The sequence below is a fragment of the Ammospiza caudacuta genome, chromosome 2 (assembly GCF_027887145.1).
Source record: "Ammospiza caudacuta isolate bAmmCau1 chromosome 2, bAmmCau1.pri, whole genome shotgun sequence".
Taxonomy (NCBI): Eukaryota; Metazoa; Chordata; class Aves; order Passeriformes; family Passerellidae; genus Ammospiza; species Ammospiza caudacuta.
In genome coordinates, this window is record NC_080594.1 from 75,984,681 (window position 1) to 76,007,816 (window position 23,136).

The 23,136-nt window shown below is 35.3% G+C and overlaps 1 protein-coding gene across 1 annotated transcript; it reads right to left on the minus strand.

Annotated features, from left to right (window-relative positions):
- Positions 1-5,782: 5,782 nt before the first annotated feature.
- On the minus strand, positions 5,783-11,862 carry SLITRK6 (SLIT and NTRK like family member 6). The gene is made up of 2 exons (XM_058800198.1): positions 11,659-11,862; positions 5,783-8,320 (listed from the first exon to the last, which is right to left on the minus strand). The coding sequence occupies exon 2, from the start codon at positions 8,303-8,305 to the stop codon at positions 5,783-5,785; it is 2,523 nt and encodes an 840-aa protein (XP_058656181.1). The 5' UTR covers positions 8,306-8,320; positions 11,659-11,862.
- Positions 11,863-23,136: the final 11,274 nt, after the last annotated feature.

Below are 23,136 nucleotides of genomic sequence, written 5' to 3' on the forward strand. Positions count from 1 at the left end.
ATTTCAAACTAAAAACAATGCTAACATTCTAATAATGTTAGCATTATTATTAATTATTATAATAATTATATAGAATTATTAATAATAATGAGTTGACAAAATAAATGTCATAGTTTCTTTTAAAAAAAAAGTTTATCCTGGCATGCTATAGTATTTATTCATATATAAAATTTTCAGATATCTTTCTATTTGAAAAAGTAATTACACTTCTGTAGTTTATTTGGTAAATAATTAAAACTAGAAGAATTTTAAAACTCCTGGACTTGTAAAAAAATTATCTGAAAATGAAATAGTCTGGATGAATTTTTTAACAAAAACAAACAGCTGAAATTATAGTAAATAACATTTCTCCTAGAAACATGAAACCATACTGTTTCTTCTTTTCTGTATTCCAGCATTCCATTTCATAAACTGTAAGTAAAAATCAAATAGAAGTAGTCCTTCCAGTAGCAATATTCGCATACTGTGAATGTTTTGAAGTTAATGTCTTAGAACATAAAACTTTGGTAAATGTTTTATGAAATGTACTGTGTGCATGAACTTGCACTCTTGCATCTTGGTGAAGCTGAATAAATAAAATAAAAATTCTTCATCGCATTTTTGCTTTCATAGAGATGAACAGCATCTGGCCTTTTATGTTCTTCCTCAAGGTTAGCTGCTTTCCATTAGACTGTGGCTCTTTAGAATTTGTTCTGTTGTGTCAAAAAGCCAAGGCTGACTGTTAGGAGATGTGCAGGAAAAAACCACCATGATTTATCTTTTCATTATGGAAAATATATTGAGTCCGGCTACAGTTCACTTCTGTTTTAAGGAACAGAAGGATTTGGCTCCTCAAACAACATAAAGAATATCACAAACTTCAGAAAATTGAAAAAGAAAGACAGTTCTTGACTTATAACACAAGATTATCTTCCCTGTCTCAGATCCCCAGTGGTGCACCAATCATCAGGTCCCAGAGGAACTCACCACTGAAGACAATGTATACAATGAAAAAACTCTCCAAGGAGTAGATTTCACTTGCAACAGATTGTAATGCCAGAGGGCAGCCTACGGCTGAGCGTGAAATTCATTAATGGAAATGCAGATATTCTCTGTTAGGGAGTACAACAGAAGACAAATGTGCCAGTCTTATGAAAGTTTCTTATCTTTTGAATTAAGTGTTTGATTTGCCTTCAATCTCAGGATGATTTCAGTACATCTACATGAAACTTGCAGATTGTTTTGGTGTGACTAATAAAGTGTGTTGCTGTAGACATTGACATCCTCAGAATGTTAATCCAGAATTCCTTCTGGTGATGACTTTGAGACTCAGTATCCATTTTTTCCTCTTGCCACTATCACTTTATCCTGTGAAATAATGTCTTATTTGTGATAACTATTATTTTTTATTAACATACAAGAAATGAATCCTTCTAAGGTGTTGTGGTTTCCCATCCTGGCCAAACTTATTTATTCAGTTTAGCACACTATACACACTATACAGTTAGTAATCTCTTTGTAGGTAAGTTAAGTGTTACATGGCAAACATCTTCCATTTGGAGTCATACAGGGAACATTTTTGTCATACAAAGAGGGGCTGAAAATTGATCCTCAGATTCCAATCAGAGAAACATTGACTGCAAGTTGAAAAGGATTATATTCAAATCTGATAGGTTCAACACATCCCTGAAAATAAGTACAAACTAGTTTTCAGTCTGGAATAGATGACAGAAAGGTTGATCTGTCATTCAAATGGAAAAGAACATGCAAAAATATTAGGCCATTTCTGAATAGGCAAATGTCCTAATTGATGTGTACACTTATAGTCTTTGTTGGATAAGGCTTTTTAAGTGCTGGGTTGGGTTTTATTTCTTTTAAAAAGCTTGGAGAGGCATCACTGCAGGCAATGCAATCAAGTTCCAGTGCTAAAAGTTTGTGGGAAATTTACTTGTAGCAGGAAGAAAAAGAAGGAAAGAGAAAGACAATTGTATTCTATGAAGCTGAAAATATAAGCTCAGTTTAAAACAAAAAAGTGTAATTAATTGTTTTAATGTGTTTATTTAGGGAACAGGTCTGTTCAAATGGGAGGTGAAAAATGGTAGTGTTGGTTACCTTGAGGTACCCTAGCAACAACATCATAGCTGCCACTTACACCGGTGTGCTTGACGAAGCACTGTTCTCGCACTCAATTAAACTCTCATCCTGACAGGAAAAAAATGGATCCACTTTGTTGCACGCTGTCAAACATGCTTTGCCTTCCACCCTCCATTATTCTAGCTAAGTAAAAATGTATCAAACCACTTGACTATGCCTGTCACTGAAAAAAAAAAAAAAATATGACAATAGGGTTTTAACAAGAAAATTTATGAATATCTTTCCCAGCTTTCTGCAAACGTCAATAACATTAACAACACGTTTCCAGTTGTTCGAATATTCCAAGAAACTTCTAGGAATGGATGTCACATCCTTCTTTCTTATGTGATGCCGTTCTTATGTCATGATTTTATTTTTATAAGCAGACAATGATTTTCTTTAGCTGAAGAATGATCATATCATATCAAACCTTTGTCCTTTTTTGTTATGGCAGTGTACATTTTCCTCATAGTTGGAAAAATCACTATCTGAATGCAAGGCAGACCCCTCCCTTCTCATTATAAAGGCTCACTACATGGCAGCCCAGTAGGCAACGTGATGATAGGAAAGTGGACAGCGAGCCACATCCTGGAGATTCCTTAATATTGCCAAACCCCTTGCAGTGTTATACAGACTGCCACAGAGCACAGTTGTCCTTACAAAGCCAAAGGCATGACTCTCCCTTCTGAAGGAAGGCTAAATGGTAAAGGTCTCTTTAATCCTGCTGAGCGAGGCTCCCGTACAGCTGTGTAACTGACTTGCTTTGACATCAATTTAGCTCACTCTTCCTTCTGATGCTTTGAGACTGCAAGGGAAAAGAATGTTTGCCACACTGTTGTCCTCAACATTCTGCCAAGTAACTGTTAGCAGCTGAGCAAAGTGACATCTGTGCATGTGGCAATTGTCTTTAGTCTGAAGCTATTTCTCTTAAATCTAAGCCGGAGGGCTTGAATCACCATTTCCCCTCATCTTGCCAATTGAAGGGTGTTATTTTTACACACTTTTTTTTTTTTTTGAAATAACTACTGAAATCAACGACACTGAAATAATAACTTCTGTTATCAAGTACTATTTACATTTGTATTCTGACTTTTTCATTTACAATAATTTGAGATCTCTGAGAATTTGAAAAAGAACAATTTAATGTGTCTGATTCAGCATTCAAAGCTATTTCCATTAAATAAATTCAATTTTTAACTGCATTTAATTATTCTATATAGTAAATTTATTTGATTTTTTTCCCTGTGTGAAACTAAATTCTTTAAATGGAGACACTTAGTGTCATTTTAGTGCTCTAAGCCATCCCATCTGTCCCCCAGATGCTCCTCCAGATCCAGGCATGGGTTTCCATAGGTTCTATGCTCATGAAACACGTTTACATGTGCTTGAATATGCAAGTATATCTAAAATAACATCACAAAGCTCATTTAATGCAAAGTTATTGTATGCACATTTTCCCTTTTTTCTCACCCCTACCTAAACAAGCAATATTTGATATTGTCTTTCATAGTCTGGACTAAAGATAGAAATGAAACAAAATATGTTGTTGCCACATTTACTCTTCATAATCTTCCAAAATAGACAGGTTTTCTGATTAAATTATTCTTAGATATAGAAAGAAGAAATAATACTTCTCTAATAACTGGAATTTTGATTTTTGAAAGCCAGGTTTTACTTCCATAACAAATTAATAATACCTCAAAAAATATTAATAAGGAAGTTGATTTGTTAACAGAGACAAAAGATGGTCAGATCCTCAACCTACAGAAATTAGTATAGCACCATAAAAGTTGTTATGTCTGTGCAAATTTGAAAGAACTGAGAATCTGACTTTCATATATAATATAGGAAATTTTTCTGTCAGAAACTTATGTAGAAGAATACGAAGAACTCTAATTTGTATATACAAATAGGTAAGACATGGACAGTATTTTGAACTAAAGAATATATATCTTTTCACTTTGAGTTTATCAATATTTCAATGCTAAATTTAGCATACATATCTATACATGTAGTAATTAAGCTGATTTTTCACTTTACAAATAGGAATTAGAAAAAAAAAACAAACCCCATGCATAGTCAGTTTACAAAAGATTTGCTTGGAGGAAGATAGATGCAGGTCAGAAATTGTGTTTTGGCACCACATCAGTCATGCACAGAAATTGAATGACCTTACTGAACTCAGGATAAGATGCTTCTGTCCACATGGCAAGAGTGAGAATCATTGTGTTTAATTCCCAAGTAGTTTAAAACTTGTGCATGCAGAAATTGCTGCCTTCTTTAAAAAGTGACCTTTAAGAAAAAGACATTTAAAAAACTCTTTATTTCTTTTTCATTAATAGAGAGCAGTTCCTTGATTAGCCTGAAAATTAGCCAGGAATAAGCTTTTTCTTTTCTTGTGAGTTGGAAAGAAAAAAATACAAAATTATACAGAATAAATAGTAAATATAAATCTAGCGAGAATTCATTGCAAAAATAAACCTGCAGTGTTCTATGTGTTTGTAACCTATTTTTCCCACAACACTTTATTTTCTTCTAATTTCAGAAAATATATTTTTGTACAAATAGCTAAATACTATTATTCTTCCTCATGTGTGTATTGTTCTAGTTATTCTGTCTGAGTGTTGCTTTTGGTTAGGGTGGAGAAGGACCTGTATATGCACTTGGAAATTCCTAGCCACAGCAAACTCATTTCCTTCAAGAATATTTAAAGCCAGCACAGAAGTTATTTATATACATATGTATATATATATATATATATATATTTATAAAAAAACCCAAACTTATTAAACACAGTAACATATTTACAGCTGATTCTCAGTAGCTTTTCAAATTACCCAGGACTATGAGTTGAAACACCAGTGATGCACAATATCTTATAGCAGCAGCTCAAGAAAAGATTGTCCAAACTTAGGTAAAGCTATCAGATAGGGAAAGTAGCAAAAAGGCTTGCAGTTTTCATTGTTGAAGATGTTGGGTAAACATAGATGCATATTTTTCCTTCCACATACAGATACACATTTCAAATCAAGTTCTGTGTAGAGTACTTAAATATTTGCAGGCTCTGGGTGAATACACAAAAATATTTTATCTGTTTTCCCTTTTAACTGACATTTAGTATGACAACTTTTCAACTCCTTTCATATTTATTATAAAGGTATGTAAGGTGTAGTTGTAGGCAGTGGTCATGTATGCAGTGCATGTACTAACCTAACATATACACTCTAAGGTTATAAATACAAACACAGGTGTTGGAATTTTCTTTCTTTTTTTTTTTTTTGGTCTTTTTGTTGTTTTAAAGGAATCTAATTAAATGGAGGGAAAAAAGAAGGGGTAAAGGAAATGAACTTTTTTTTCCATAGGTTGGGAAACAGAGAAGTGAATGGAGAGTGGCATATACACCTTTTCAAAATTATGAGGAATAGTGCAATAAGCAATCTTCCTCACACAGTTCAATCATACTAAATTCTTGCTTAACTTGGGGTTTGACATATTGTCTGCTCACAACCCCATGGCTTCCCACAGTGATCCCTGAGTTTTTCTTTGCTAGGATTACTGCTGTGCTTAAGTTCTGACTGTTGACATGTTTTTATAAGGCACTTTTATTTACAATGATTCCACCTTAAAGTAAAATCACAGAAACTCGGCCCCAGCCCCATGTATTATCACTTCACGTCTGCTGCTCCAGAACTTCCAGATAGTCAGGCTCAGCATGTAAATTAGCCTTGAGCTCAAAATACTCATTTTTAGTTTGTTCTAGAAAAACCTTTCTTGGCCTGGAGTACATGAGTGTCTCCATCAGCTTCAACTCTTCATGTGTTCCAGGATAACGAACTTCCATGTCAGGCTGGAGCTGGACAATATTTTTTCTTAGATATTCTGTGATCCCTAGTTGCTGCAGCTCTCTCTCTTTTTCAAGAATGTTTCTATACAAGCAGCTAGCATCCTGAAAAGACAGAAATTCCGCAGATTGGTCTGTAGCCTTGTATTTGACATTTGGACCTGTAAGTGGCGAACTGTTCTCTCTTTCCAGGAGACTTCTGCGAAGGTATTTGGAATCATTAGCTTCCTTCTCACTTCCCTCCTCCTGCTGCTGTTCGGTGTGCTTGGGACTGAAGGATGGGCTGTGGTACACCTGAACCATGGGGGTAACTATTCTTTGCTCATAGAGCGTGGCAGCCGGGCGCTCCGTGGTGTGGTGTGTTGTCTTGTGCCCATACATGCTGTACTGAAGGTGAACAGGGCTGCTGTCCCTCACTTGCTCATCCACTTGCTTCTTTTTGCATCTCCTGCGCCGGTGCAGAACAAGAACAACTATTCCTGCTGCACAAAACACAATAGTTATAAACACAATGAGCAGTCCTAATATTAGAACAGAAAGTGGGACAGCATCTGTAAGAGACCGCAGGATGGTGTCTGCGGTGTTGGCAGTAGGAGAAGAAGTTGTCACAACTACAAAACTGGCACGGGTCGGTAGAGCAGGGCTGTTTATTAAACCTGGACACAAGACTTCACTCTTTAGGGATTTCAATTCTTTTTTTGCTAAGTGCCCGGGAGATTTACAAAAAATATCACCCATCATGGTATTCTTACTCAATTTTTGTATCCATTTTTGCAGTCCAACTGAATCACATGTACAGTCCCAAGGGTTGTCTTCAAGTTCAATTTGTACCAGCATATCCAGTTCATCCAAGACATTGCTCACAGGCAAATGAGCAAATTGGTTTGTTTTCAGATTTAGTCTGGTGAGGGGAACACCTGAAAAGATATGGGGGGGCAAAGCCTGCAGAAGATTGTTATTTAGGTAGAGAACTTTCAGTTTTGGCATTACATTAAATGTCCCTGGCAAAACTTCTTTGATGGCATTATATTCAAGGTACAAGTACTCAAGGTGCTGAAGGCCAAGGAAGAGATTTTGACTTAGCTTTGTAAGGTGATTGCCATTGAGATATAGTTTCTGTAGTCTGGTCAGATTCATAAAGGAACCTTCCTCAAGGATTTCAATGCGATTGTTCCCCAGGTGAAGCATTTCCAGGCTGGCATAGTCCACAAGATCTGATTTCAATAACGTCTGAATGATGTTTCCAGCTAGGATAAGCTTTTTAGGATTTGGAGGAGGGGGTCCTAAATCAGACAAGCTTTCAATATTTCGCTCCTGACAGTGCATAAGAACTCCTGAGAGCATATGGCTGGTGCAGTGACAAGGGACAGGACAAGAGATTCCTGGAAATGTAGTAGGCTTGGAAGTATGAAGCACTAAACTTGGTTCTTTAGTAGGAGCTTTCAGAAGAGGAATCACCTTAGTTGATAGATGATTATCATTGATAGAGGTGGTTACAACCAAGGGCAGTGACCCTGAAGGATCTTCAAGTTCATTAACAGGATGGGTGGGACAAAGAGATTCTTTTTTCAGCCGGCTTAATATGCTGCCTTTGATAACTGAAGGGCTATTGCATACAACATCACCTATTATGGACTGAGGAGGCATGTTTTCTAGCCATATCTTCAGCTGCAACAAATCACAGTTACAGGCCCATTTATTGTCTTCCAACTGAAGGTCTAGTATTCTTCCAATGTGCTCCAAAAAGCCAACATAGGGCAATGTCTGTAACTGGTTTCCACGCAGATCTAAATGGGTCAATGGCACAAAACGAAATATGTTTGGAGGAAGATACTCAATGGCATTATCATTCAAAATAAGCACTTTAAGCCTGTTGAGCTTGCTAAAGGCACTTGCTTCAATCACTGTGATGAAATTGTTGTCTGCTTGAAGAAACTCCAAATTTTCCAATCCATTAAACGTATCTTCTTTAAGTGTTTCCAAAGAATTGTGATTGATATGAAGTTGCTTAAGTAGGCTGAGACCATTGAAAGCCCCAGGCTCAATATCTGCTATATTGTTAAAACCAAGATGCAGAGAAATAGCATTAACAAGGCCAGCAAAATCATTCACATGTAACATACTCAGACCATTGTTTAACAGATTAAGATGGAAAGGCCGTGATGGTGGGACATTTATTTCTGATATCATCTTGATGTCTCTTTTGTCACAGTTGATAATCATGGTGTCATCCTTTTCTTCACAGGAACACAGACTCTGACAAGATCCTCTGACTGAAGAAAAAGAAGGCTGTGACTGGAAAGGATCAGATGCAACCACAATTGAGCATAAAACAAAAATCCAAAGCTTCATCTTGTCCAGCAGATTCTATTAAAAAAAAAAAAAAAAAGGAAATAAGTAATAGAGTCATGATTTCACAAGGTTTGGGTTGTTTGTTTGGGGGAGTTTTGTGGCTTTGTTTGCTGGAGTTGTTTTTTTTTTTTTTTTTTTTTTTGTTTTTTTTTTTTGTTTTGTTTTTTGTTTTTTGTTTTTTTGGTTTTTTTTTTTTCTTTTTGTTTTTCTTTTCCCTGGCACAAATGAAAGAAAAAAACATTCCTAATCTTCATCACTGAGCTACTTCTCCTTCCAAGGGCTATCATATCATGCAAAACAATTGAATTATTTTCTAATTAGAGAATATAAATTTAGTTTGATGTACTGAATGAATAAACAGAGTCATAAGGGGAAATCTTCAGTACTTTCATGCTGATAGCCAAAGTAGGATGCAATCAGGAGTGTGTTGGTTTTATTCATATACTGTATAGACTACCAGTGGAAAACAGTAATAGTTTACTGTTCCAAGAAACTTATATCAAAGCTAATATAATATTTTGAGCCATTGCTTTCTGTCACTATAGCACTGCAAATTTTAAGAGTACCTTGCTAAGATTAGCTTAATGTTACCCAGCTGCTGAAGAGAAATAAGATTTGGTTTGGATCAGTAATGTGTTGCGAGCAAAAGCCCATTCTTGCAGGGTACAGGGAATCTCTCTACAGTTCTGCATTATGTATGGAAATCAAAGGGTATTTCCTCTGAAATCCTTGTACCCACAAACTGAAAAGGACATGGACAAAATAATCATCTCTCTTTGCTTAAATTTTAATGCATTTGTTGTAGTCTGTGGGTGAAAGTGGGGCCACAGCACAAAGTAGTGTAGCGTTTGCATGTAATGTACATACAAAAAAATTTGCGTACACAACATTAAAAAGGAGAACTGAGAATGCAGTGTGTGCCAGAAAAAACGAGCAAGCAAGGGCAAACTTTTTGAGATTAATATTAGACTCCTCCCAATGATAATAATCATCAATTTCCACAGTGAAATGTTTAAGGACCTGACTGTGCTTTACAAATTAAAAATTATCACCACTATCAGCTATATGTTATGTAATATAATTATCACCTTTCCATCTGATCTTAGACTTTGAAACACTTGATAAATGCATCATTACAATACAGCTATGGAGTTGCAAGTAAAATTTAGATGTTTAAATCAGTCATTTATTATTGGCTTGAATTAAGTTGCCCTATAGGCTATTAGAAGATTCTCTGTTTCTTTCTGTCAAGGCTGCCTAATTAGCAAGACCAATGGTAACTCTTGATACATAAGATAGAGGGAAATCACTGTTTATAATCTTTAGTTAAGTATTTCCACATTTCAAAAAAAGTAAATAATAACCAAAAAATCCCCTAAAATGCAATGGATTATTTAAAACCAGTAATGTTTATGGGGTGTGCTATTTATTTGAGTGCTGAACTAAGCAAGACCCTTAAGTAATCCATCTAATAAAGGTCAGAATCTTTCAAACTAGGCTATGGAAAGATGAAGTACAGAATGTCACTACACAACCAACAGTGTCAGTTTCTGAAAGATTAGAACGCTTTACAAGGATCAATTCAATACATGCATGAACATTTTTATAGTGTGGTCATATGATTTGGCATCTCATGAATGCATATTTTGAATATCATGCACCTTGGTTACTAGAAACACTATTTCTCAAGGCTTCCCTTAGAACAGATTGCAAAGCTTTACACATGCAAGCACTTAAATGCTGTGGCATGAGTATTACATACACACACAAAAAGAACAACAGCAAGTGTGTCCACAGTGAATTTTGTTTTTCTCCATGAGTAGCTTCTGATAAGTGAGAGTAGAAATACGAGTTTATAAGTAGTAAGTACAATTCAAAGTGTGAGAAAAATTGTCCTTAAAAATATGAGCTTTTATCTTTGTTTTAGTAGTTGCAATATAATTTTGTTGCCTCATATAACCCTCCTTGAACTCCAGCTGCCCATGTTTAATATATATGTCTTTAAGTCTGTTTTCCCAAGAAGTATTTGATAAGACACACCATGTCAAGATGTTATTTTAAAATATGCAGAATAATTCCAGGATCACATTATGCTAGAGACTTATCCTTGCTTTACATGCATCACTATCCTTTCCAGTGACCCAAGGTAAAAAATACAAGCTCTTGACACAGATGCCGGCTTCAAACCTATACTATGACTAATTCAACTTTATTTCTGTACGCTTTTTCTCATTAGAAATTCCAGTGTCAATCCGCATCAAATTCAAACAACACTTATAAGGTCCTTGAGCAAAATTAAACGAAGAAAGAAATCTTTAAGGCATGTTGCATTCTATTGCATATTGAGAAATTAGGTTACTAAAATGAAAGCTTTCCTCTCAGAGATGAAAGTAACAACATTTGTAACCAATTGGAAAACATTCACATTTTAATCATCGTCATACTTCTGTAAGCAGCACTGCCAGAACTCTTTCACAGACAAATATATACCCACACAATAAAAATTAATAGGAGAGTTTTATTCTTTTTCCTTTCTCCATTTTTTTTCCTAAACACTCAGAAACATGTAATGAAGTTCTCAGTGGGCTACTATTGTAAAATAAAAACTGCCCTCTTGTAACAGATGACTAACATTTAACTGAAAGAATTCACAATACAACAAAATGTAATTTGAAAGACTTTTCATGTGGTGAGGTTTTTCAGCAAATTCCACATGGTAACTTAAGGTTTTTTTTATCTGCTTTCATGTAAGTCACTGCTGACTGCATACTGTAACTAAACTCTGTAGGAATTCTAAAAGACTAAAAATGTCACAGTTTTTTCTGAGGCAAAGTTGAATACTTCCAGAAGTAGTCACCTTACAGCAAAAGGCATCTCATGCTTGCTAAGTAATAATTGATTTGGTTTTAAAACATTGAAATAGCTTGTTTCATTATGCTTGAGGGTTTATTTGTTTGATTTTCTTAATTTAGCTATATATTAAAAAAAAAACAAACTATGTTGATGATTTTCAAACCCCCAAGCTAAGAATTAGTAATTTCTAAAAGCCTTTGGGATTTTTTATTAAATTCTTAAGGGAATTACACTCAGATGATGCATTTAAGACCATTTTTGCGCTTGAAATAGAACCAAACACCCATTCCTCTCCTTTAAGAGGTTCAAGAACAACATTCCCTTAATGCACATATTCTACACAGTAATCAGTTTGAATAAATGTCCCTGCAAACTGTTTAAAATACAGTATAAACTTCCATCATTTAACATAAAAGTTATGCAGAAAAATAAATGCAACTTTTACTGAGAAGTGAAATTCTCATGTGCTTAGCTAATTAGCTAACCGGAATCTTTCTTACCTGTACAGCAGCAACACCCCCCGGTACACTCAGTAATGCACAGTTGGAGCAGCTGTTTCCATGCAATGTAATTTTTCCCTCTGAAAAACGCACACTTTCTTCTGAGTTTCCCTTTGCTGCAAGCTCCGGTAATGCTACAGCTCCATAAAGTTAAAATCCTTGTTCAGAAGACAAAGTACAAAGCATTCGATTGAAAAAATCTTCCAGGCAGCCGTGCACGTCAGACCATCCTGTAAGCAGTTGTCCTTTTTCCTCAATTAAAATTCACAGCATACTTCACAGCTAGGCTGACTTTTCTGCATATAGTTAACTGTTTGCAAGCATTTGGATGCAGTACACAAACAAGATGCTCAGCAGAGCTTGACTTGATCACTTGGTTTGTCAGATTTTTAGATGCAAGCTGCTCCTGTGTTCTCTCTGTTCTTTCTAGTCTTTCTTGTTAGCTCAGTTTGTTATTAGTCAGATTGCCAGGGGCTGGGAGGTAGGCGTAAATAAAGAGACTTCTTGGCTTTTGACTCAGCCTTTAAGCCCTTCCCCACCAGAGAGCTTTAATCTGCCAATGTCATTTGATACAAGATACAGCTCCACCTTGAGACAGATCAGCTCCTCCTCCTGCAATTTCTCTCACCTCTTTTTCCCCTTATCTAAGTGAGCCTCAGAAAGTAAAATTCAGCTAAATATCTTCTAGATTGCTTAAGGGCTGTTATACCCGATTTTGCAAAAAAACAGTAAACATCCACTGCAGCTCGTGCAGTTTGTGCTCTTGGGCAGTCCTTGCATTTAGTTTGTATCTGCAAATGCTTGCTTTAGAAACCTGAAAGCATTCCAGCCCAAATACACTCCACAAATCACACCACAGGGGAAACTTTGTCCTCTGGAAAATATGTCTATCACGTTGAAGTGCAGAATCATTCAAATATATAAATGAGACTGTAAAGATGTCAATCCAGTCCACTCAGTGTGAATGGGGTAGGGGTGAGTATGCACAGTTGTACATACTTTACTATGGAAAAATAAAATTATGGAATATTAGTGCTTCTGCTTGCACAATGACTGCCGTCAGCCCTTTTTTAAAACTGCCCATCCTGCTCTGTAGGAAGAAGACTGGGTTGATTGTAATTGTCTGTTTTACAGATGTTAGCACAGCATTGGTATCTGTCTGTGTGAGATTGCATTTTATTTCCATGAAACACTGCGTAGATAAAAAACGGTCTGGTTTGGGGGAGGGCATTTTTAAAGGCACGTATCATGCTTAAGGTATTATTTTCTCTGTGCTCATAAACAAATAATTAGCAGATACAGTACAGCCACTGGAAAATGCTTATTCCATGCAAGGAGGGCGTTCCTTATTCCTCCTGCACTGCATGGGATGGTTTTATAAGCAGCACATGCTACTTCCTTGTTCATCCCACTGCCACAGAGGCACAAAGCCTTTTGTGAGCAACAATAGATGTGGTGCTCCAGCATATTTGCCCTCTACAGCATAACATTTCTGGTTCGTTTTTCCGTGCCTTGGATTATTATACAGACTGTTTACTGCAGCCTCCAACCAGTCGGATTCCAGTAATTTCTTTTGCACTGATGGATCTCTAGGTGGCCTCATTGACCTCAAAAAGGCTATTGCAATTTACTGTTCCATGTGCTGAAGGCTATCAAGACCTTTTCCTATATTTTTGCTCACACACATATATGTAAACTTTTATATATAAATTTGTAAGATTTATATCTCTCTATATTTGAATATTTTTAATATAGAATTTGGAAAAAAAAATTAAAATAAGAGGAAATATTCCTGAGGAATTGTAACAATTTGGTTTTTTTTGCAATTTGTTACTTTTAATGAACCTCGTCACTCAATCTCAATTTGCAGACATTTTACTAAGACTCAAAAGTTCTCAGCTGTTTGTGACCAGCTAAATAAATAAATTTTTTCTTTATTTGTTTTGAATTTATGAATTTTAAGTTACATTATTTCTATTTTTACTGAGCATTTTTCAAGTGTTAACACTTGTGTTTGGCTGTTTGAGATAGAGAATATCTCTAAACACAGATATTCACATTAAAAATGAAAACAACATCATTATTTGCTTTTGAGTTGACAGCCACAAGAGTAAAACATGATAACAAAAATATTTCCAGAAATCAATTGCTAAAAATAGGACATTTTCCTAATTTAAGCACACAGAATTAAAAATGACTGAGAATGTTTATCAATATTATTTGTGATTCAAAAACTGCATATTTATCAAGTTTATAAAAATGTCTAATGTTTGTTTTTTCTACCATAATTTTATGAATCATTAAGCAGGTTATGATAAAGAATGTGATTCTGCAAGTGCATCTACATGTCAGTTGAACTGATATAGGGTTTTTACCCTGTACTTCAAGTCTTAATCAATTGTTCCAACAATTTTAAATTTTGTGAACTTTGGATATATAAAATCTAAAACTGTCAGACTTACATTTACTGCAGGCATATTATTTGCGGATTAGTCTTCAAAATGGTAATCTTCATGGTGACTTGTTAATTTGCAACTTCATTGTTTAAAGATAACAGGAGGAATAAGCATTTGCATTTGCTATTTCAGTGGAGAGAAAATATTTTTTCCCCATCATTCAGAACTCATCGCCACTTCTCAGAATGCACACAAGGAGCCATTGATAGCACACAAGACGTAGGAGGTAAATAATATATCCCTGCTTGCAAGAAGTTCCAAGTCTGTATCAACAACTCTTCACCTATATTTCTTGCAACATGAACCCTTTGAACTCTGTAAGAGTACAGGTCTGACAGCTTAATATATGACATTGAAAGGAAACATTTTCCTGGAACCACTAAGTAGCATCTGACTATTCACATGTGAGAGAGCCTGCTGAGGAACTCAAAACTCATGCATATATTATAAATTAAAATTGTATATGGAAGAACTGTCACCAAGGCTAAGACTTAACTAAGAACATGGCATATGCACATACACACAGAACAACACCAAAAAAACCCATAATGTAATGTACTATAATTTTGGAAGCTAACCGTGCCTAGTATATTATTTAGTTCAGACACAGATCACCTATTTCCCTCACAGAACTAATGTCTCTTTTTACATATTGGGATAGGTCTTACTCAAAACCTTCTACTCTGAACACACTGTTTGTGTGGCTTTTTGCAGTCATGAACACATTGCCATTGTGTAAAGAAGGGTAAGGATTCCCCTCTACAAGTGATACACTGGCCTAGTGGCTACTCTCTAAGCATTTAGTTTCATCTTTATATGACCCTTATTGAGAGGCAATTCTTTGAAAAGTCTGCTGAAAAAGATCTTCAGATTGTAAGGAAACAGGTTAAAGAAACCAATTTCTATTATCCTTATGCATTTTCTAACTAAATTAATTTAGACCCATATTTTTATACTTAATATAAAAGTACACAAATCATTAAATCATAGAATGGTTTGTGTTGGAAGGAACCTTAAAGATCATCTAGAGAATCACCTCCCTCATCCTGCTGGCCACACATCTTATGCAGCTGAGGATATGGTTGTCTTTCTAGGCTGCACCTGCATATATGTAACACTGCATGCATTGTATTTACCATCAGGCAAAAATCACATTTTCTGAAAAAAAAATATTCAAAGAAAGGTACATTGGAGTTAATATTCTTTCTATTTCATTTTTCAATTTAAAAAGTCATATGGTACTTTAAATGTTGTACTTGTGTGAAAATGCATTTTATACTGTTATGCTTAAGAGCCTGATTCCTTACAAAACACTGGATTCTTATTAATTTATTAAAATATGATGCAATGGAAACAGATGAAACCAAAGTATTTTCCCTTGCATACTTCTTTAGTAATCCTGTTTATTTGTGTAAGTCAGATCTCTGAAAATGTGTAAACATTTCTGAAATTGTGGTTTCCTTCTTCAGTATCTGTGCAATAGGTCTTGAATCTTCTTTATTTCTTTTTTGTTTGTTTGGGGTTATTTTTGTTGTTTGTTTGTTTAACCCCTTGACAGAGTACTTCCAGTTCTTCATAACGTAAGAAGAGTTTACTATCAAAGTTAAAATCTGCTATCCAATTCTGAGATTGTTCATCTTGTTCATAAATTTTGGTATTGGAGTGAGAAATATTTCTTGATCTGAACAACTTCTTGGAACAGACAGATTCTCCTTGCCTTTCCTCCTGAATTTGGCAATATTTGAATGTCAATTTAAAAAAAAAATGCCTAGAGGCAACTGGTCTGTAGAAAACAAAAGCACCTGAGTACTTGCAATCTTCAGTTATGATTAATCAGTTGGATATTTTTCAAAGTGTATTTTGCTTGCCAATGACCCAAGAACATACACACAAAAAATTGAGTCATGGTTTGGCATTGGGTAGTGTGTTAATAGAACAAAAAGATCTCTACAAATCAATTTTTTCTTAATAATTTCTGAAACCCCAGAAGCCGTGTTGTCCATTGACCTTAATTACTGTAGGTTTAGACTGAAGTGATCTTCTCCACTACCACATAGCCATTCAAAACTTTATTTGAATCTGAATGGGATTAAAGTACCTTTTGCCCATGTACAAGAGAAAAGCCAGTGTGAAACCAATTGAATTTGCCTAGACTTCTATGGACCTTGACTTCTTTTCTGATTACTTTGGGCTTCCAGTCAGTACCCATTTAAATTATACCCATATTAGTATATATGTTACTGATCTTTTACTTATTTTTTTTTAAACAATGTGTTACAGTCAGCCAATTAATTACCATCTGCACCTCTGATTAGTCAGCTTCAAATTATAGTTACAAATATTCCAATTGAAGTATAGTCAGAATTCCTGACTTTCAGGCCTGAAAGCAGCTGACTGCCTAGCCCTCATAAAACTTAAAAAATATCACTTCAGTATCAATAGCTGATGAAGCCCAAAGATAAAAGAATTGTGTAAATATTTTGAAATTGGTAATGGAATATTTTTTTTCTTCTGTACTGCAAGACAAGTAGAGATAACCACTGGGTGTGCAGTAATCAATAATCAGAACAGAGGATATGATATGATTTGCATATGTTTACATTTTTTTGGGGTTTTGTGTTACAAAACTCCTTTTCTATTCTTCTTCAATAAACATGAGTAAGAAAACATGAAATATTGAAACTGTTGTGTAAAACAATTTTCTTTTCTTTTGCCTATGAATAATGCATAGATATTTAACATTAGTATCCTATTAAACACAAATGAGTTTCTACATGCTGACTATGCCTAAGTCTATTCATGATAATGTGTGCTTGTGCCTAACTTAATTGCACATTACATGCTACTGCTATTCCACCAAATCCAGCTAAAATAGATTATATCAGGCAACCTGGAAAAACACCTTAAGATTAAAGTCTGCCGTAGCCAATCAAGTTTGGTATTTGGCTAGATTGCAAATAGCCATAGCATTTAATTTCTTTCTCTTGAAGGTTCTATATACACAGTAAGATTCACAGACCCAGTATCAGTTAAATGAAGTAGTGAATTAGCATTTAAGCTCTGCTTTGAAAAAGATTTTATCTTTTTTCTGAAAATGTATACCCTTTACAAAGGCACTGTGTCCTGAACTCCAGCTTTGAATGCATCATACAGGAACTGAAGCAAGTGAGCACACCTGTCAGAGAACACTCTGGATCTGTAAAGTATAGGTAGTGTTCTGCAGAGAGTGGATCTTGATGGCTGGAAACATACTTCTCACCACTCTGACTTCCAAATACAGAATTGATGGGAGTCTGAAAGTTCATTAAGTCCAAGTTTGTTGATCTATTGTCCTTTTTTTAATGTATGGGCATATTTAAGTTAATTTGTCTTGTTTGCCTTAAGATGCCAATCTTTGGAACACACTACTCTGGGAGTCACTGTAATTCACTGTGATTCTAGAAATTAACTATCTTAAGCTGGTAGGTACCAGTGTATGCTGGATCGGTTTGGGATGCAGTTGATGTTCACAGCAGTGTGTACAGTGTCATATTGTAGATTTGTGACTAAACCAGTAACATGTGGTTTTTACTACTTCTGAGACATATAAAGACCTCCTGTTTGTCCTGCTCTGCCCTACCATGGGTAAGTCAGGAGTAGGCGAGAAATTAAGAAGGACACAACCAAGACAGCTGCCCCAAATGGACCAAAAGGATGCGCCCTACCACGTACTGTGATGCTCAGCAAGAAAAAGTAAGGGCAGGGCTGTTTTTGGAAAACTACCTGTTGCTCAGGGAGAAAATGGGCACTGCCCTACTCATGTGAGGTGATGACTGACCATTTTTACATACTTTCTCCCCTTTCTTTCCTTCCTTTATTGAACTGTGAGTGTTTCTCTTTTTTCTCTTTTGGTCTTTGTATTCTTTTCCCCATCCCTCTGCAGCTTGGAGGTGAGCAGGCTGTGTGGTGCTTTACTGTCTAGGTGGCTAACCCACAACACAGAGGTACAAAAAAGCCCCCCATCTCTAAATCCATAGTGGCCATTTCTCCTTTTGCACTATATCCAGGAAGCCAGACTTCTCAAGAAGTAGTAGAACTGGAAAAAGAACTCCAAACACCTTATTTTGGCTTTACTTCCCAAAAGTCAGTAGGTAAATTCACTGTTTGCTGGTGCAGTTGATGCATGTGTAAGTAAAGACTGCAAGAGTATTGGGCTCTAATTGGAAGCACCCAAGCTGTAAAAATCTGAATACACCTGACCACAGATACTACTCAGGAAAGGTGTGACAGATCTGTACTATTAAATGCAGTTACATCCTTAAGTGTGTTTTCTTAGCTTACTAATCTGCCACCTAGCCATAGTCCTTGTCCCCACTCACACTATTATCACAGAGCAAATAGAGCACATCAGAGAAATTCCATTTGTTAGTTATAGAACCCACTTTCAGCCTTTCTGTCAAAGTGGGAAGAAGACACAAACCTACATCTGCCAATGATCTCATTTTTGGCTTCTATTTTCAAACAGATATTTATTTTTAGAAAGCAACTTTAATAAATAAAAGGTTCATGTTAGTCACTAAAAATATAAAAACATTATATAGAAAAAAATCCAATCAAGAGAGTAAGGAGTATACCATTTCCTAGATTAAAAAAAAAAAAAAAATAGGAGTTCGCAGCAAGTTCCCGTTTATTTAAGAAAGTGTATAGTTATATCTAAACTCATTTGTTCAGAAGATATGTCAGATTTCTCTTCAAAAAAATTATACGTGAGCTGTATAAAAAATGCTGAAATGCATGGAGAGGTGTATTTTAATCACTTCAGCATGTTTTATCAATAACTTACATTGTAATTTTGATGGCATGACTTCAGACTCATATGGTTCTCTTTCCAAAAGAGGAATGGGCTTATACAACTTTATTTAGCATTGCTTTTTATTGGGCAGATGTGGACTCCTGCTTTGCTTTTGTGCAGTCAGCTAATGCAGACCAAATGAACTTTTGTTTTCACTTTTGAGGTAAGAATAGGAATTTTTATTCATGTAAACTGCATCTTACCTTGAGCTGTTGTTTGTGGTTCACATATTGGGATTTCTTACATGGACCAAGAAGAGCATTGGTACAGCAGAATCAAGCATTTTCCCTTCTGTAAAAGGGAAGAAAATCCTCTTTAGGCTGAGGAAAGAAAAACTCAATTTAGTGTCCTCAGGGGTGAGGAATAAGGACAGGAGCAGGAATATGTCTGCTGGAAAAAGATGCAGAAAGTAGGTCAGGAAGAGTGAACTTCTGTTCTTTCTTCTATTAAAGAAGATGAGAATAGGGTAAAGTAGTGACTGTATTGAGAGAGTTCATCTCACCAGCTGTGATCAGGTTGTTGCACACCTTTACTTTTTCTCAATGGCAATAACAGATACAAAAGGCAGGATTATATACGTTATTTCTGCTTTCAAAAATCTGTTGCCCTACACTCTACCAGCTATGTAGCTTTCCTATGAATAAAGTATTTTCTGAACACTAAATCTTTGCAACAAATTGGCCTCATTTTTATGTGGAATTTTATAGACAAAGCAGCTTTGTCTAGAGCCCATAGTAAGGACAATTTCTGAAAAAATTTTCTGAGTTTTCCATAAATCTTTATGTGATTGAAAGATGCAACAACTGACCAAGTACTGGCACCTGTGAAAAGCCATATGGATTTCACTGAGTCACAGACCATCAGCAGGAGTGAGCTTCTCCCTAGGACAGCTACTGAGTCAGTAGCTGGGACTGGTATTCTGTATGACATCAGGGATAGATTTTTTTCATAACCATCACTTACAGCATGGTAGTCACTATCTCAGTCCAATTAATAACTAAGAATGTGAATAGTGAATGAATACAATGTGCAGTGTAACCTGACTGAATAAGTATGAATAATTCACCCCCCTCTGTTTTCAGGTTGTAGTCGAATTTGTTTTGAAAAAATAAGAAAAAGGGTTTCAGAATGAACCATATTTTTTTAATTTAGAGAGCACTGCTCTTTGTTGCATATAATCTGTCTTAGATAGAAAAATAAATATCTACATTTATTACTGAAAATATTTTTCCTTTTTAGGGTTTTTTTTTTCTGTGCAAACAATAGCCATATTTTTGCCAAAGCTCAACTTGTCTTTTTTCATTGACATTTTACATCTTTCAGAGGCCTACGGGGCACAAAATTGACATCTTGATGTTGCAATGACTTCAAATGGTGAAGCAGGTTGCAGACAGGTTGTAGGGTCTCCATCTCTAGAGATACACAAGTCCTGATTGGACCTGCTCTGGTCACGCTGCTGTAGCTGACCCTGCCTCAGCCACAGAGGGTGGACTCGATTATCTAAGCAGATCCCTGCCAGCTTTGGTGGTTCAATGATTTTATGAAATGCTTTGGGAATTCAAATTCTGTTTGGTACAGAATTTTAAGGCACAATACTTTAAAACAGTTATTATAACTGGATTACTATATCTCAAAACATTAAAATTAGTATGCAATTAGTTTTATTCAAAGTCATGTACCGTGGTATTGCTTTTACTGTGGAGAGAAATGTAAATAATACTTTAATTATCTTAAAACAAAGTGTAAAATCTCTTCAATACAATGTTAAAGTAACACAATTCATACTAATCAAGTCATGTGATATTAGCTTAGAGGAATTCCAGTATATTAAGAAGCTTATTTAATGACAACAATTATAAGTACATGTTCCTTTTTAAGTGTATTATTATTCAATCTTGCAGGACTCTAGACCAATCTTTGATTAATTTGTAATATTTATGCATTGTTTGGAGTAAAGCAGACAGCGATTCTGTTGCAATTTAAAATAATGACCTAATCCAGTTTTGAAAGGTACCTTTTTAGGATGAAAATGTGGGGCATTAATTCTCTTTTACTTGATATTTCTTGTTCCAATCTGGTACAGTTTGACCCCATCCAGAAACTAAGCACCAAACCAGCCACTTGCTCATTCCTTCTTCCAACAGGATGGGGAGAGGAAAACTGGAAAGATAAAAGTGAGAAAAATTGTGGGCTGAGAGAACGGTTTAATTATTGAAATTAAATATACAGTTATTAATAATAATAAAAATAATAATAACAATGATTATAATAATGATAACAACAGTACATTTTAATGAAAAAAGGGAAAATAATAAAAAAGAGAACCAAATAAACCTGAAGGAAATGTGATGCTAATGAAAACCACTGCTAACCACCTACCAACTGATGCACAGCTGGTCCCTGAGCAGAGAGTCCTCGTGGCCAACCTTGCCTTTGGTTTTATCTCCCAGCTTGGCACTGTATGGTATGGAACCTGCCTTTGGAGGGTTTGGGTCGGCTTTCCTGGCTGTGCTCCCTCCCAGCTTCTTGCGCACCCCAGGGCTCCTTGCTGTTGCGATGATGTGAGAGGCAGAAAAGGCCTTGGCTCTGTGCAAGGACTGCTCAGCAATAATGGAAACATCCCTGTGTTATCAGCACAGCTTCCAGCACAAATCCAAAACACAGGCCTGTACTAGCTACTGTGAAAAGAATTATATCTATTCTAGTCGAAACCAGTACAAAAGTGTGCAAAACAGATAATCAAATCCACTGAGACGTCAGTTTATGCTCTTTTAAAAAACTGCCTGCACTTCTGGGACATTTATTATATAATTTTGGAAATGTATTTTTTTACTATCAAAGGGTGTAACTTTCAAAGCACTGGACACTTTGAGTGAACTTCCAGCTAAAACATGGACCAAAGAATAAAACCTAATTTGAAGATCACAGGTCTTCTGCCTAACTTCTAAAGATCACAGGTCTTCTGGCTAAGTTGTAATTCTAAAATACTCAAGTAATTGTATTTTCTAAACCACAAAACAAGCAAGCATTGAATTTCAAGGCACTGATGCCAGTACATTGGTTATTAAAGTATCGATCATCTTTTACAACCAGGCAGCAGAAACACAGATTATCCTTTGAATAATCGCTAAAGCTCAAACAAATCACTGAATCTCAAACAAATATATTCAATTAATTAATTTGACTTATTTAATTTTATTATTTTATTTTATTTTATTTTTTTATTTAATTAAAATGCACTAAGCTATTCTATTCAAACAACGGAATCAGTGAATCTCTATTGGTTCTTTATTGCAAAAATACAGTGTATTTTTATATACTAGCAATGATGCCACATTTTGTTTTTCAACTTTTACATTAACTATTTTTATGTTTTGGTTAACTTTTTTTATTCTTTGTACACTGTCAGTGTTATGCTAATTCTTTAATTTCCTATAAATATGAATTGCAATTCTGAGCTGAAAGCTTTTAACTGCATATTTTTTTAATTGTTGAAATATCAACTGTAGAGAGCTTGAACATTACTGTATTCATTTTTTATTTCTGCAGATAGCAAATAAATTATAATAAATAACAGTGAATGTCTGAATTTGAACTTTTGACTGCAGATCAAAATAATGCAACGTGAGTTATTAAAATTATATATAGAGAGAGTATGGTCTGCATAGATGTGCTCATATGATGGCAGAGATAAAGAGTGTGTTGACTATGTGTTGCCTTGTTGATGTCCAGTTGTGTTGCTTTTATCCAGGTGACATTGATTGAGATTAAGACTAATGCTGTGGTAAACAGGAAAAACACCCATTGATTTCTACCAAAGCTTTTGTTGACCCTATAGAGTTATTGGAAATAAACCTATATATTGGGATTTTTTTAACAGAAAATTGTTTACAAACAAGAATTGACCAAGGAGTGTCAAGTAATATGTTACCATTGAACATGCTCACTCCTTTCCCAGTACTAGCTTGCAATTTGAATGTCTTTTTCATTTTTTATTCTCTGACACTTGACCTACACAGGGAGAAAAAAACCCAGCAAAACATTGCTACCGAATGTTCTGAATATTAAGAGATTTTCTTAGTATGTAAAACTTGCTTTCTTCATCCATTTGTCTTTATTACCCTGCATCATAGAGATAAGATATGGAGGAGCAGTTTCAAAGTACAGGTCAGTAAGATACAAACGCAATTC